Below are 14,723 nucleotides of genomic sequence, written 5' to 3'. Positions count from 1 at the left end.
GAATGATAAAAATGTGTTGTAAGTGAATTTTTAAAATAAAAATGTATTTAACATTAAAAGTAAACAGTATAAAGAGTGTTTCGTTAAGACTTTTTTTTTTTTTTCCTTTCGCACCCTAGGGTTGGGGAGTGGGGAGTGGTGGGTGGCATGTGGGGGTGGGTGGGTTAATTGTTGGGATTTTTACCACCTGTTAAAATAAAAATACTTGCAAGAGAACAAAGTAATTGTAGTATAAACAGTTTTAGCAAGGTTGTTCTCCACATGATTATTCTAAACAATTTATATAAAAATCAAATCTATTAATTATTGTTATTTAGTACAACGGTCTAGTGATATTTCTCTTTACTTATAAGTGAGAGGTCTTAGATTCAATTCTCGCTAAAAGTGAATTTGAATCACATTATTCCTAGCCCATTGTGAAGCTAAGCTCACCCTCATTCTATGCATATTTAGATTTTCCTAAAGCATGCTCTACTTGGACCTCCAATCTAGAAATATCGTAAGTAAATTGAAAATAAACTACATATTATTGCTAAGGATCGTGGCCTCGCCAAAAGAGATTAGTTACGCACAACCATAACGCAAAATACTATTAAGAATATGGATAGAAAACACTTTGAAAATAAACTTGAATTCTTCAAAGTAATGCGTTGAGAACCCTAATGGATAATTAGCCTTATTTATACTACAAAATAAAATCCTTCCTATAAAAGGTCTTCTAAAAACTAAGAAACATAATAAGTTAGAAACTAGGAAATAATCTCCAAGTCAAACATGGAGAAATGCCCAGCAAACTGATCAGTCATGTTCTAGGCTCAAAATAGCTCCAAAACATGCCCAACATGACTTTTTAAAGCTTGAGATGTCCTAAACATATCTCCATAAGGCCCATCACCAAAAGATACAATCTAAAACTTTGACACGAACAAGTTGGGAGACTCACGAACATCCTATAATTGGAATCACTCCAAAATTCATCTGTTTGATCACTCTTTGCTCAAGAGGAAGTCGCATGTCCTACATTGGAAATATAATTCAAAAGATCAAAGTTCTCACAAAATAATCAATAAATTAAAACTAAGATTAGGGTAAGATATACAATAATAATAACGACTCATCAATAATTTTTGGGGGTTCCTAGTACCATTTGATTGAAATGAGACAAGTGAAATGAAACAAGGAGTAAAGGCACACGTTGATTAAAAGTGACCCGATATAGTACACCTAGCGAATGTGAACAACGATCACTGGTTAAAGGCCTAGAATATTCTAAATATTTCCATACAATGATGTTTCAATTGTATAAGGGGTTGTAAAACTTAGAGAGTTGTGCTATTTATTTGTGTTCACGTTTTTTTTCTTTTTCTTATCAATGAATGAATCTCTCTACTTGTATGACAGAAGAATCATGGTATACACTTTCGTGTACTAGTTAAAGTGTTACGTATGTTTGGTGGAGATCATATACACTCTAGGATCGTAGTCCATCATCACCCTCCATCAATCAATAGTCGTTGGCAGGTTGCACTTCGTTGATCCAAAGAAAGAGAGAGATCCATTGTGCAAGAAACCCGACTATGGTGATCTAGCTGCACCTTGCAATATGACTAGCTTGTTACGACTTCACTCTGATCACTAGCTCTGCCTTTGATGTCTTCCCCATTCTTGTGGTTAAGAATTGAGAAAAAAGTTTCAAGTAGGCCAACTCCCATAGTGTGATGAACGGTGTGTACAAGGCTTAGGAATGAAATCACCATCGCATGACTAACTGGCGATTACTAGTGATTTCGACTTCATTTAGCTGAGTTAGAGCCTACAATTTGAATTGACAACGAGTTTTTGGAGTTAGCTCATCGTCTATTGGACAATTGTTTTTTTTGGGATCATGACACGTGGCAATTGCTATGGTCAAAACAACTAGGAATACCCTTAGTTGTAAGCAGTGCTGGATATGGCTCACCAGACTACACAAATTTGGGAGATCCAATAGGTCTAAAGTGATTGATGAAGCTAATTCCATTGAGGATATTACTTGCCTACCAAGAATGGAAAACTTAATTAGATCTTGATTATGATGGAATCTCAAGAATTTGGTGAGTCCTGGTTTAATAGGGATTGAATTGCACCACAAATAATCATGATCTTAAGAAAAAATAAACACTTGATCATGAATTGGGTTTGAAATTTCTTATGGGGCCGTTAGGCTTGATTTTGAGCAGAACGGGGCCAACTTGGGCAAATATCAAAGAGGATTTTGTGAATAATATCCAATAGGTTTTTTTATTCAAAGAAGATAAAAAGTCAACTTGGCTAAACTAGTTGTCACCATACTGGTGGAATTGAGAGCCAGACTGGCCCAAGAATAAGCAAAGTAACACTTCCAAGTCTTGAAATCATGCACATCCAAACTCAAAAGACTGAGATGACACTCTAAAGCCAAAAGAATTTCTGATGCATATGTATTCGCAAATGTATTTATGGAGCTCTGAGATAAAGCGAATTATTACCAATTAGTGGCATTTATAGCATCTTTAATGAGCTCGCCAAATGAGCTACTAGCTAAATTTTAGGGAGGATTTGGAAAAATTCATCTCCAATCATGCTCCCTATCCACCTCTTGAGATAGAGATTCTCTTAGGAGCTCTTAAATCTAGGGAGTGAGGAAGGAGCTCACAACATTAATTACCAATATTTAATTAATATTTTAAATAAACGCTTTATTCTTATTGGTTCACAATCATTATAACTCTAACTAGTGAGTATGATTGGAGTAAAATTATTTTAAGAAGCTTCTAAAATAATTTTATAGTCCTTTTAGCTAAAATTTAACAAAAAATAGAGACCATGTTTGGAGATACTTTTATTTGTTGGAATAAAGAGGGTATTATGTTTTTAATGCATTTGTGGTTTTGGGTGAACATATTACTAGCAATATCTAATTAATGATGTATTTTTAATTTTCTATGATTTTATCTAGTAACTAACATGAAGATATCCTTTCACAACGAGCAATGATGACTCCAAAAAAAATATTTTATAACGAACAAACTAATGTCTGTGATATCCCACATTGCCTAGGGGAGTGATCCTTATATGTATATTCACATCCCTACCTAGCATAAAGCATTTTGGGAGCTCACTGGCTTCGGGTTCTATGGGAATTCTGAAGTTAAGCGAGTAGCGCGCGAGAGCATTCCCAGGATGGGTGACCCATTGGGAAGTTCTCGTGTGAATTCCCAGAAACAAAACCGTGAGGGAATGGTAAGCCCAAAGTGGACAATATCGTGCTACGGTAGAGTCGGGCCCGGGAAGTGGATCCGCCCCAGGCCGGGATGTGACAATTTGGTATCAGAGCCTAACCCTGGCCGTGGTGTGTCGACGAGGACGTTGGGCCCCTAAGGGGGGTGGATTGTGACATCCCACATCGTCCAGGGGAGTGATCCTTATATGTATATTCTCATCCCTACCTAGCAGGAGACATTTTGGGTGCTCACTGGCTTCGGGTTCCATGGGAACTCCGAAGTTAAGCGAGTAGTGCGTGAGAGCATTCCCAGGATGGGTGACCCATCAGGAAGTTCTCGTGTGAGTTCCCAGAAATAAAACCGTGAGGGAATGGTAAGCCCAAAGCGGATAATATCATGTTACGTTGGAGTCGGGCCCAGGAAGTGGTCCCACCTGGGCCGGGATGTGACAATGTCCATACCAACATGAATTGTGTGCTCAACACCATTCATGAAGCTACCATGAACAATTAAGTAGACCTAGGAGAAGCTAATAATACACCAATACAAATTTAAAATACTCACAAATAATCTCACAAGAAAGCACTTATTGATTGAAATACTAAAACGAAAAATAGATCTGCAACAATCCATGGGAAGATGATGGATGAAGACTAGGAAAAGGGGGAGTGGGTTGCCACTAAACCAGGCCGAAGCAAGAGGGTGACGACTATGAATTTTGTAGATCTAGGATTTTGGTAGAGAGAAGAAGAGAGCGCCTATGTTTTTTTTTTCCCAAAAACAGGAGGCCATAATTTGATTTTCATCACAAATGCTCCCTGAAAGTTCTGTATAAAATTTATATTTGGTGTAATCCACGTTGCACTGAATTATTGAAACAGTAGGCCTCTCATCCGCGTGTCATGTGACCAAACTAACATAATTTTTAACGAAAGGATGACATGAATTTGTCTTGCGCTATATTTTAAGGACAACATTGATCAAATTTATACTTGAAGAATCAAAGAGAAGATTTTAGTAAATTTCAAGAACTATTTTATGACGAACTCCCAATAACAAACTAATGGGTTGAATATTTGTTATAAATGAAGTGTTTTTTACGATTGTTTTCAAAGGATTAACATTATAATGAATGGGGGTTTAGTTAACACCATGTTACACTTCATCTATGGCTCTATAAAATCAGAATCTCCTCCATGGAATTGATTTTTAAATATCTAACAAACAGAAACAAAAAAAATACTTTGATCACCAAAAATAAATCAACATCGAGCTCACTAGCTTGTACTTAACGTCTCCCTAATCATTGTAAAGAAAGAAATGGAAACGTGACGAAACGTTTGCAATTATAATCGGACATATAAAGTTTGTTTTACAATGCTTGGAGAAAAAGCTCATGTAATTACTATATAGTTTGAACGATTCATGGTGGACTCAGCAAAGTGACGATACGCAAACAAAACTCCAACTACAAAATTTGGGAAGAAGACTGGGTCAAATAACAAAACAGGTCTACTCATGAAATATTCTTCATCACTTCGGTAGTTTCGAAGTTCTAAAACCATCATCCATCAAGAAAGGAGAAAATGGAAAAGAAAAAATAATCGTTATACATAACCATTAATTAAATAATTGAACGAAGGAAACACTGTGAACAATTAGAATTATGCTTGCGTTCTTCCTTTGGAGGAATGAGCTGGCTTTCAAATAACATATCTTTTTCGTGAAAATTTTATAATCACCGATCAATTTCTTAATTTTGATTAGAAGATTACAAAAAATCATTCAAATCAGAATTCGTTTAGTCATTTAAATATATCAAATAAATAGATAATTATTAATAAATATTTTAATTGGTAAATATATTGTTAATGTATATGATATATTTTGAATGACTAAACGAACTCCGATTCATATTTTTTTTTTGTAAGAATGATCTTTTAATGAAGATTAAATATTTGGACGACTTCAATTATAAAATTCTATAGAAAAGATACATTATTTGAAAGTAGTGGAGTGAGCTCATTCCCCCAGTGGGGAAATGCAAGCATTTTTTGGAAAGTTATATATTGGTAACCTTTTATTTATATGTTGTAACTATGTTAAATGACTAAAAATGATATAGTATTTAATATGATATAATAATTGTCAAAAAGAATAGAGTGGTGATATTCCCACTCCGGTGTCTTATTTCCCCACCCACCATTTAATGAAAAAGTTAATAACATATTTATCATTTTAAAAGAAGACTCTTAAACCCCTATTTAATTTAGTACTAAAATTTTGAAAAAAAAAAAAAAGTTTAAAATAATAAATAAATAATGGTGGGTGGGGTGTGATATCTTTGGTGGAAAGAGGTTGGGAAAGATTTGGGTTAGAATCAACGAAAAGGTTGGAGGAAGGAATGGGCGTGTGCTAGATGAAGGCGAGAAACTTCAATGGAGAGAAAAGAGAATTGGGTGTGAGATCTGCGGTTTTGGAGGAAGAAGAGTGGTTTAGGGATCCGGCGTCTCTACAGAGCGGCATTAGGTGTGAAGGAGATGATGAATGTCTAGGTCTTAGGTCTTGCATTTTCTTTCATTTTTTTTTCTATTTTTATTTATTTATTTATAATATTATTTAAAGATATATTAGAGTTATTTAAAAAAATATATTATGATTATTTTGGGAATAATGGTGGGTGGGGAAATAACATTTTACTTTTTTAATTTTCTATGGTGGGTGGGATTATCATGTGGGTGGGAAAATAAGACACTGGAGTGGGTCTAGTAGCACTTAAAGAATAATGTAGGGGCAAAGGTTATAATTTTGTAAATTATGTGGGAGTATACTTGTTATTTGAAAATTTCATTAAATGTGTCACATCCCGGCCCGGCCCCCCACCACATCCCGGACTCGACTCCACCGTAGCACGATATTGTTCGCTTTAGGTCCCGACCACACCTTCACGGTTTTGTTTTTGGGAACTCACGAGCAACTTCCCAAGGGGGTCATCCATCCTGGGAATACTCTCGGGCGAACTCGCTTAACTTCGGAGTTCCGATGGAACCTGAAGCCAGTGAGCTCCCAAAAGGCCTCGTGCTAGGTAGAGATGGAAATATACATATAAGGCTTACAAGATCCATTCCCCTGGGTGATGTGGGATCTTACAAAATGGGCACTGAACACTACGTTTTGAAAGCAAAAACACTTTTTTTAGAAGTATGGTATACATTGCTTCTATTTTTTTATTGTCACCGACAACAATTAATAAAAAATTATTTTTTTGTTTTACCAAACACATTTTATGTTCTAAATTTTTTAATAAGCTGTTTTTTTTTCAAACACCACAATCCCAAACCAACCTTACTCCAATACTCCTTAAGTGTCGCATTTTTAGATTATTCTGAATTCATTTGTTTCTAATTAAGTGCTTGCAATAAGATACGCTTTTGCTATTGTGAGTTGCCTACACATGCATATAAGCGCAATCTAACAATTAATTAGTGCATTGTGAGTTTATATACTCATTAGATTTTTTAGTTTATATTATCGAAAAAAAAAAAATACAGGTAGATAAACACTTGAAAATTTTTTTCTCTACTTATAACATGATATGTGTTGTATCAACTCATGTTCCGAAAACATAAAAATTTAGAAATATCTCTCCGCCATGTCACTTACATTCTTTGAGCAAATTTAAGGAATCTTTTTAATTGAAAATGAAACTAATAGGTTTTGGTTTTATTAGCAACATATATCATTTTCGGATACGCGTATTCTTCTTCTTCTTCTTCTTCTTCTTTTTATTTTTTATTTTTTTATTTTTTTATTTTTTTATTTCAAGAGGCAACAATATACATATTTATACTAAGATGTGTGGGGCTAAATTCGTATTAAAATTAATTGTTATTCAAGAGATTCAAACCTACCCCTTAAAGTGAAGATAAATATCAGTAAACTATAATATTAAGTGAAGATAAATGTCATGCATGCATTCTCCTTTTGGCTCCAATAAGCCGGCCGGCAATATTTTAAATTGTTCCATATTTACAATTAATTTGACATTTAAAACTATGAAGTGGATTGTTCCACAACCGGACTACTGATAACCTACCATTTAGGACAAGGCACAAACAAACATTAAGCATGTGACAAGTTTATATAGCTTTGGGATTGATTCTATACATATTGAATTAACCAAAATGAGCTACACATATGTTGTATCACACTAAGTTGGCTTATTTAATTCGTAAGCTAACAAAGCACATATAGATTTACAAAGTGATCTCTCTCTCTCTCTCTCTCTCCCTCCCTAACCTAGCTAAAGGAAATCTGTCCCAGAAATTTGAACTGGTCGTTTTGCTAGCTAGTATATATATACTAACATTCATTATCCTTAACAGTTGCCAAGCTGGCTAGAAAGGATTAATTAGTTTGATCATTCAAGTGTAAGAAGTACTGTTTAATTTATAACGGGATTGAGATCGAGTACATACTCAAACGCTTCTTAAGGCAGACATGGCACCAGCAGCTGCGGGAGAAAGAAGTTTAAAGGAGACGCCAACATGGGCTGTTGCCATCGCCTGTGCAGTTTTCATAGTTATTTCTGTTATCATAGAACAAGCAATTCATGCTCTTGGAAAGGTATGTACCTATGTATATACGTCACGTGCAGTATATGCCAGAAATATTTCTTACTATTAGTTATTTACTAATACATATATGGTCATGGAGAACTGTATATAAAATTTAATTTTACAATGACAGTGGTTCCAGAAACGCAATAAGAAAGCTATGCTTGAAGCTTTGGAGAAAATAAAAGCTGGTCAGTTCAAATTTAATTACTATCATTAGATACACTATGCTAATTAAAGTTTTTTTTTCTTTTTCTTATGTCGTATGTCTTCTCTCTCTAGACACCACACCCACTCCCCACAAGCCCACACACATGTTTATATATATTCAAACAAGAATTTAATTAATTACATAATCTGATGACATGTTGTGATATGTGATGATATCTCTGTTAGAAACTGAAAATATTTGCTTATATGTATATTGTGTGTGCATGCAGAGCTAATGCTTTTGGGGTTCATATCTCTACTGCTTACTGTTGGAACACGATTTCTTCCAAAAATATGCATCTCAACCAAGTATGGTGATACCATGCTTCCGTGTCAGTTAAACGAGTCTAAGTATAGTGACAATGGCGGCAAGGATAAAGGTAATAAAGGAGGAGGCGACGATGATCGACGACGAAAGTTACTGTCACATGCTGAAAACGTGATCTGGCGTCGGGTTTTAGCCCCTAGTGCAGGAGATTCATCTTCTTGCGCAGGAGTACGTCATTAATTACATATTAACACAACACGTAATTAATCATTATTAGTTGCTATATAATGTGTACTCTTCAATTAATTTTTAAATATAATTTCCATATTGATTTGTCCATGCATGTACTGTGCAGGGTAAAGTACCATTGATATCTGCATCTGGGATGCACCAATTGCATATATTCATCTTCGTGCTTGCTGTTTTTCATGTTTTCTACAGTGTCATCACTATGGCACTTGCGCAGGCCAAAGTAAGTTCCATCCATATATGCATCACTTATTGGTGTGGTTATATATACCCAGGCATTGCGTAAAAGAAACATTTTAATTTTTTTTACGCGTAAGTGTCTAAATCTTTTATCTATATAAAAGTATAAAGAGAATTCTCCTTATCAATAAAAAAGAGTTCAATGTATATTATAACCTATAATTAAAGGATCGAGTTTTAGTTTATTTATTTATTTATTTAAAAAACAAGGGTACTTACTCAATTTCAACTTTACCTCACGTTTTTCCCCGACTGTTTTTCTCACTTATTCTCCACTACAGAACTTGTACCTTAGCACAAGCATAACATATTTGGAAGCTGCTAGTTGTAACTTGCATAAAGAAATATGTTCCTTTACCAAAGTGCCAACCTAATTACTGTTTAAATTCTCATTGATGATGTTAATTGTTTCCTGGAGATATATATGGTCCAAGTTCACTCGCAATATAAAGATTGGTCTGTCAGACAAATCTAACAAGAGGATGGAGGTAGTCTAACTTGCAAGTTTAAAAATACTTAATTAGCATATTAATTTTTTTTTAAATAAAATCTTATTTAATTAGCCTATTAATATTGTAAAATAGTTGAATGGGATCAATCATATAATATGAAATCATGTATGTCAAAACATGTTTACATTTGGCCTTCTCTACTCGTAATTTCTTCTGCGGCTTGGTATCCGGCCAGCCGGCCAGTACTTCATCCATAAAAATTAATGGAAATCATGATATGAGATGAGGACCACCTACCTCAAAAAGAAGATGAAGAAGAAACGATAAAGCCAGCGTTAATTACAATTATATATTTCTTAATTAATTAATTAATTAATCAAAATCAAAATCAATTAATCAGCTTTAACAATGCTCTTACTGTATGAGTGTTGACCAGATGAAGAAATGGAAAGCTTGGGAATCAGAGACATCGTCCTTGGAATATCAGTTTACAAATGGTATCAATATTTTATTTCTTAGTTTATTCTGCTGGCCAACATATATATACTTCTATATATGTAATATATATATATATATATATATATATATATATATTTATATAGGGAATTGTTATTAGCACTTCAAAAATCTCATTCTACATTCCAAACTTTCTATATTAGGAAACAAAAATACACTTCTTAAGAGTGTAGAATGAGATTTTTGAAGTGCCAATAACACTTCCCTATATATATGTATATATATGCATATGCTTCTTTTTGGTGGTTTACTCTATAGGCCTTCTGGCCACAACGAATATTAGAACATTTAACATTATTAATTAGTGTAAACTAATGTGATTAAAGAGTTGAGAATGACATAGTGATCATGTTGCAGATCCTTCAAGATTCAGGTTTACTCGACAAACTTCGTTTGTGAAGCGTCACTCTGGCTTTTCTACAATGCCTGGAATAAGATGGATTGTGAGTTGATTCATGTGTATAATATTTGAGTAATGTTATTTGGATAAACTTGTTGAGAAAATTGTCCTAAATTACTACACACACCCACCAAAAATCAAACGAAAAAACAAAAAGAAGAAAAAACCTTGATCAAAGCTCCCCCCTTATGAGAGCCTCTTTCGTGCATTGTAGGTGGCATTCTTCAGGCAATTCTTTGGTTCAGTAACAAGGGTGGACTATTTGACCATGCGCCACGGATTTATTAATGTAAGTAATAATTAAAGCTTAAATGTAACATGGACACAGCTTGGAGAAACTTTTCAGTGTTTTTGGAGCTTGAGTCGGTATATTATTTGTCAAAATATAAGTGTAGTAGAGTTTTTTTTCTTTCAAGTGTTCCTCCCTTTTTATTATAATACGTGATGTACTGATCCATGTTTTGGATACTCTAAAACATTTCTCCACAGCTTGGCACCTTACGTGTAACTAAAGTGTCATTTCAACTTATATAACAATGTGACATCATTTATTATACAAACATCAAAATTTCAATTGTTCAATTCTTATCATTATCTAAAGATCATCTTAAGAAAATTTCATTTAATTTGGAGACCGTTTATTCATCCATATGGATCAAACAAAGTTGACAGTTAATCATGAGGGATATTACTTGTTACCATAGCACCAATTTGTTTGACACATATTGATAGCTAAACGGTCTCCACATTACTTTTACCATATTAGACCTATGTGTGTTGGTAGGCTTTACCTATATTAGAGAGTTGATACAAAAAAAATATAAAAAAAAATGTATTAAGTGTAGCATTATTATTATTATTTTTTCAAAATTAGTATGCACTCATTTGTCGAACCTTGCTCGCTCTCTTTCTGGCATTAATAGGCTAATGCATGCATGCAGGCACATTTTGCTCCAAATAGCAAATTTGACTTCCATAAGTATATTAAGAGATCCATGGAAGATGACTTTAAGGTCGTCGTGGGAATCAGGTCTCTCTCCTAAATATATGATGTGTTTGTTAACTTCTTGATAATGTTCTTACGCTAATAACAACGTATTAATTATTTAATTTCTTTATTTTGCATGCAGTTTACCACTATGGATTTTTGCCGTCGTTTTTTTGCTTCTAAACGTTTACAGTAATCTCTTTCCCTCTCTATCTCTCTAAGCTGCTTCTCTTTAGCACACACAGACCAAGATCATGAACCGCACATTTTGATTTCTTACTGGCCATGAAAATCGAATATCGTTAAATACTGATCAATTGGTATCTTGTTCTACTTTGTTAATGCAACAGAATGGTACACGCTCACTTGGTTGTCGTTGGCTCCTCTCATTGTAAGACAATGATATCATCACATTAGCAACGATCGAGTTAATATATATTATATGTTGTTTGGTATTCAATTTGAAAATGAATGCAATTAAACTATGTAGTAATCATTAGTTTCAAGAAAGATACCAAACAATCCCTTAGTTTTTCGAAAGCGGAAGTACAAAGCTCTGTAGTGTGCTAGCTGCAAGTTCCTGTTCATATTCTCATCTTTTATATATGGAGATGATCTGATTAATAATTATTTAATTTTGTTCGTGCAGATTCTTCTTCTGGTAGGTACAAAGCTTGAGCTTATCATCGTGGAGATGGCTCAAGAAATGCATGATCGGAATACAGTTGTTAAAGGCGCTCCCGTTGTGGAGCCAAACAACAAGTACTTTTGGTTTAACCGACCTGAGTGGACTCTTCTCTTAATTCATTTTACATTATTTCAGGTAAGCTTAGAGTTGGTTATTTTTTCATGTCAAATTACCTATCATCTTCTTTTAGGCAAATTATCTTACAAAATTAAGCTTCTTAGGCATATACAATGGAAGACCCTAAGGTAATAGGGTCTCCACCACTACTTTAAAAGACTCTTTTAGGTTGTCAGGGGAATCTTAGGGGTCCTAAAAGTACTTCAATTGAAGAATTAGAATCTCTATAAGAATTAAATAAAAAAAGATTGAAATTTTGAATAGCGGTCGTTGGATCTCCAACAACAAAACATTCAGTCATCAAACAATAACATAAGAATTTTGACAAAAAAAAAAAAACAACAAGATAAGAATGCTTCTTCTAAATTTGTGATGTGGTTTAATAATTGGAACAATTTATTTTTTGGATTCTCTTTTAAAAGAAATATCCATGCCAGAAAGCGATTAAATCAATAGTACTTAGTTGTTTGATTGCATACATTTCATTTCAATTTTATCTAATGAACCATGATTTTTTGCATGTTTAGTTTTTGGATTTGTCTAATTTTTTTTTTTGCAAACATGATCTATAAATATGTACTAAAATATGAACAATTCGAATGGTTGAAATACATTACAAAGTGAGCCTACAAAATTTGTGTCAAAATGTGTGAAAAGCTTGTGTCGTTCAATCTAACCCCATATGTATATAGTCGTATAAGAAGCTACCGCCCAATATGATATCTAAGAACTCATTTTTTTGTTGCACAGAACGCATTCCAAATGGCGTACTTCGTCTGGATATCTGTAAGTTACCACAATCCCATATAAAATTATATTTATATCTTATTGCACCTCCCAACTATGTATATACTATAACTAATATTTATATATGTATGGATGCAGTCTGAATTTGGGTTCACATCATGCTTCCACGACAACTTGCCTCTGATATTGATAAGGGTTTTCCTTGGGGTAGCCCTACAGATCCTATGCAGTTACATTACCTTCCCTCTTTATTGTTTGATTACACAAGTGAGTTAACTGCCCTTTTGTAACATTTCTTCATGCTTTGATTCGACCATATATTACACCAGCTAGTTAAGTGAGGACTCTTTCAAATAACAGCCTCTAAATTTGAGGAATTTGATTAAAAGTTTCAACTTTAATTTCCAAAGGAAAAAAAGAAAAAAAGACGTTTCTTTTTGCCCTTTATTGTTCAAAATTAAGAATTTTATATTTTATTTAGTAACCTATGTGTATGCATGCATGCATGCATGCATATTATGTTAAATTGCAGATGGGATCTCATATGAAGAAAGCAATTTTTGAGGAGCAAACGGCGAAGGCTCTTAAGAACTGGCAAAAGGCTGCAAAGCAAAGAAAGAAGTTGAGGAATACTAAAGGAGATGCTTCTTCCTCAGGATTTGTAAGCGGGGAAAATACCCCAAGTCGGGGTACATCACCCTTGCATCTGCTTCACAACCAAAAGCTCAGGTCCAATCAATCCGACCTTGAAAGCGTCCTCAATTCCCCAAGATCTTACCAATCTGACGCTGAGCTCTCGGAGATGGAAGGTTCCGCACATGAAGGGAATGGTTTTAGAAGACAAGGAGACCAACCTGCAACAGCAATAGAAATGAAAGAAGGATCACATACTGTTGATTTTACATTTGCTAGTCGACCTTGATATTTTTGTCCTTAAAACAATGAATAATTAAGTACTCTTCAAATTTTATACAAAAGAGGATAGAGCGGATGTGAACATTCGAACTCTAACTTTGAGTTTATGAGTAAATACTCCAAGTCATTTTGATGTACAATATACTTGTTGATCAACCCTTAAAGTTAGATGATGTTCAAAAGAACTTGTTTGTATAACGATATATATATTAGACTTTGCATGTAGTTTAATATCCTTAGCTTTTTATATTTATTCTTGGCATATTTACATATCGATTGATGTTCCATAGAATAATAAGGTAGTGATATTGACTATGAAAATGGTGACTATGAAAGGGTATGCGAAGGAAGGAAGGAAGGAGGAGGGGAAGGGATGAGGAGGACGACAGAAGCAAACGGGCTTCACATTGCTAGGTTTTAGGGTTTCTTTTTATTTTTTATTTTTCTTTAGGTTTTTAATTTCTAATTAAATTAAAAAATCGATTGTGTTTAAGGGAAAATTTGACATGAGTCCAATTTTGTGAGCCTTTATGAGGTATAGTCCAATTTTGCTTGATTATTGACTTAGGTCCAATGGCTCATTGTACACATCAACTTATTTTTATTCTCTTGCCAAATTTATCCCTAAATTGACTAATTAAGTAATTAATATATTATTACTTTTTTTATATTTATGATGATTTTTAATCCTTGTTCATAGGATTATCTTATGCTTAATGATCGGATTAAGTATAGGAATTTAATTCTCTTTAAAACGTTTCCTATTCTTCCTTCTCTTTCTCCCTCACGATGTCTCCTTCTCATCCCTCATGATATCTTCTTTTTTTCCCTCCTCCCTGCTCCCAAGCGTAGATGATCAAAGATGTCCAACCTCAAATTTCTATTGTTGGTTTGATTTGTAGAATTTAGCCAATCTTGTATGCTTTAATTCTTTTTTTTTTTTTTTTTCCATGTTTCTCTGTTCTTTTTTTTTTTTTTTTTTTTTTTTTCTATTCTAAACCTCTTCGTGTTTTACTCCCTTAGCATCATCTTGTTATTCATCATTTTCTATGGATCTTCTTGGTATATATATCAC

The 14,723-nt window shown here is 33.9% G+C and overlaps 1 protein-coding gene across 1 annotated transcript; it reads left to right on the top strand.

Moving 5' to 3' along the window:
- The first annotated feature begins 7,742 nt into the window (after positions 1–7,742).
- LOC103961797 (MLO protein homolog 1-like) lies at positions 7,743–13,655 on the top strand. Its single transcript, XM_009374409.2, has 14 exons — positions 7,743–7,868; positions 7,992–8,049; positions 8,299–8,564; positions 8,692–8,808; positions 9,714–9,774; positions 10,151–10,236; positions 10,408–10,482; positions 11,135–11,223; positions 11,324–11,373; positions 11,532–11,572; positions 11,831–12,004; positions 12,737–12,772; positions 12,872–13,000; positions 13,266–13,655. The coding sequence occupies exons 1-14, from the start codon at positions 7,743–7,745 to the stop codon at positions 13,653–13,655; spliced, it is 1,698 nt and encodes a 565-aa protein (XP_009372684.1).
- Positions 13,656–14,723: the final 1,068 nt, after the last annotated feature.

Source organism: the organism of the source record quoted next, unplaced genomic scaffold (assembly GCF_019419815.1).
Source record: "Pyrus x bretschneideri cultivar Hongxiangsu unplaced genomic scaffold, Pyrus_bretschneideri_v1 Contig76, whole genome shotgun sequence".
In the NCBI taxonomy this organism is placed as follows: domain Eukaryota; kingdom Viridiplantae; phylum Streptophyta; class Magnoliopsida; order Rosales; family Rosaceae; genus Pyrus; species Pyrus x bretschneideri.
Note: the sequence above shows the minus strand (reverse complement) of the source record. Positions and strands in the feature narration are given on the sequence as shown.

What these genes read in the sequence shown, in the direction of transcription:
- LOC103961797 (XM_009374409.2), top strand. Translation starts at nt 7,743, where the DNA reads ATGGCACCAGCAGCTGCGGGAGAAAGAAGTTTAAAGGAGACGCCAACA. An exon ending in TGGCACTTGCGCAGGCCAAA is followed by an intron (nt 8,809 to 9,713) that starts GTAAGTTCCATC and finishes AGTGTTGACCAG; the next exon opens with ATGAAGAAATGGAAAGCTTG. An exon ending in CGTACTTCGTCTGGATATCT is followed by an intron (nt 12,773 to 12,871) that starts GTAAGTTACCAC and finishes GTATGGATGCAG; the next exon opens with TCTGAATTTGGGTTCACATC.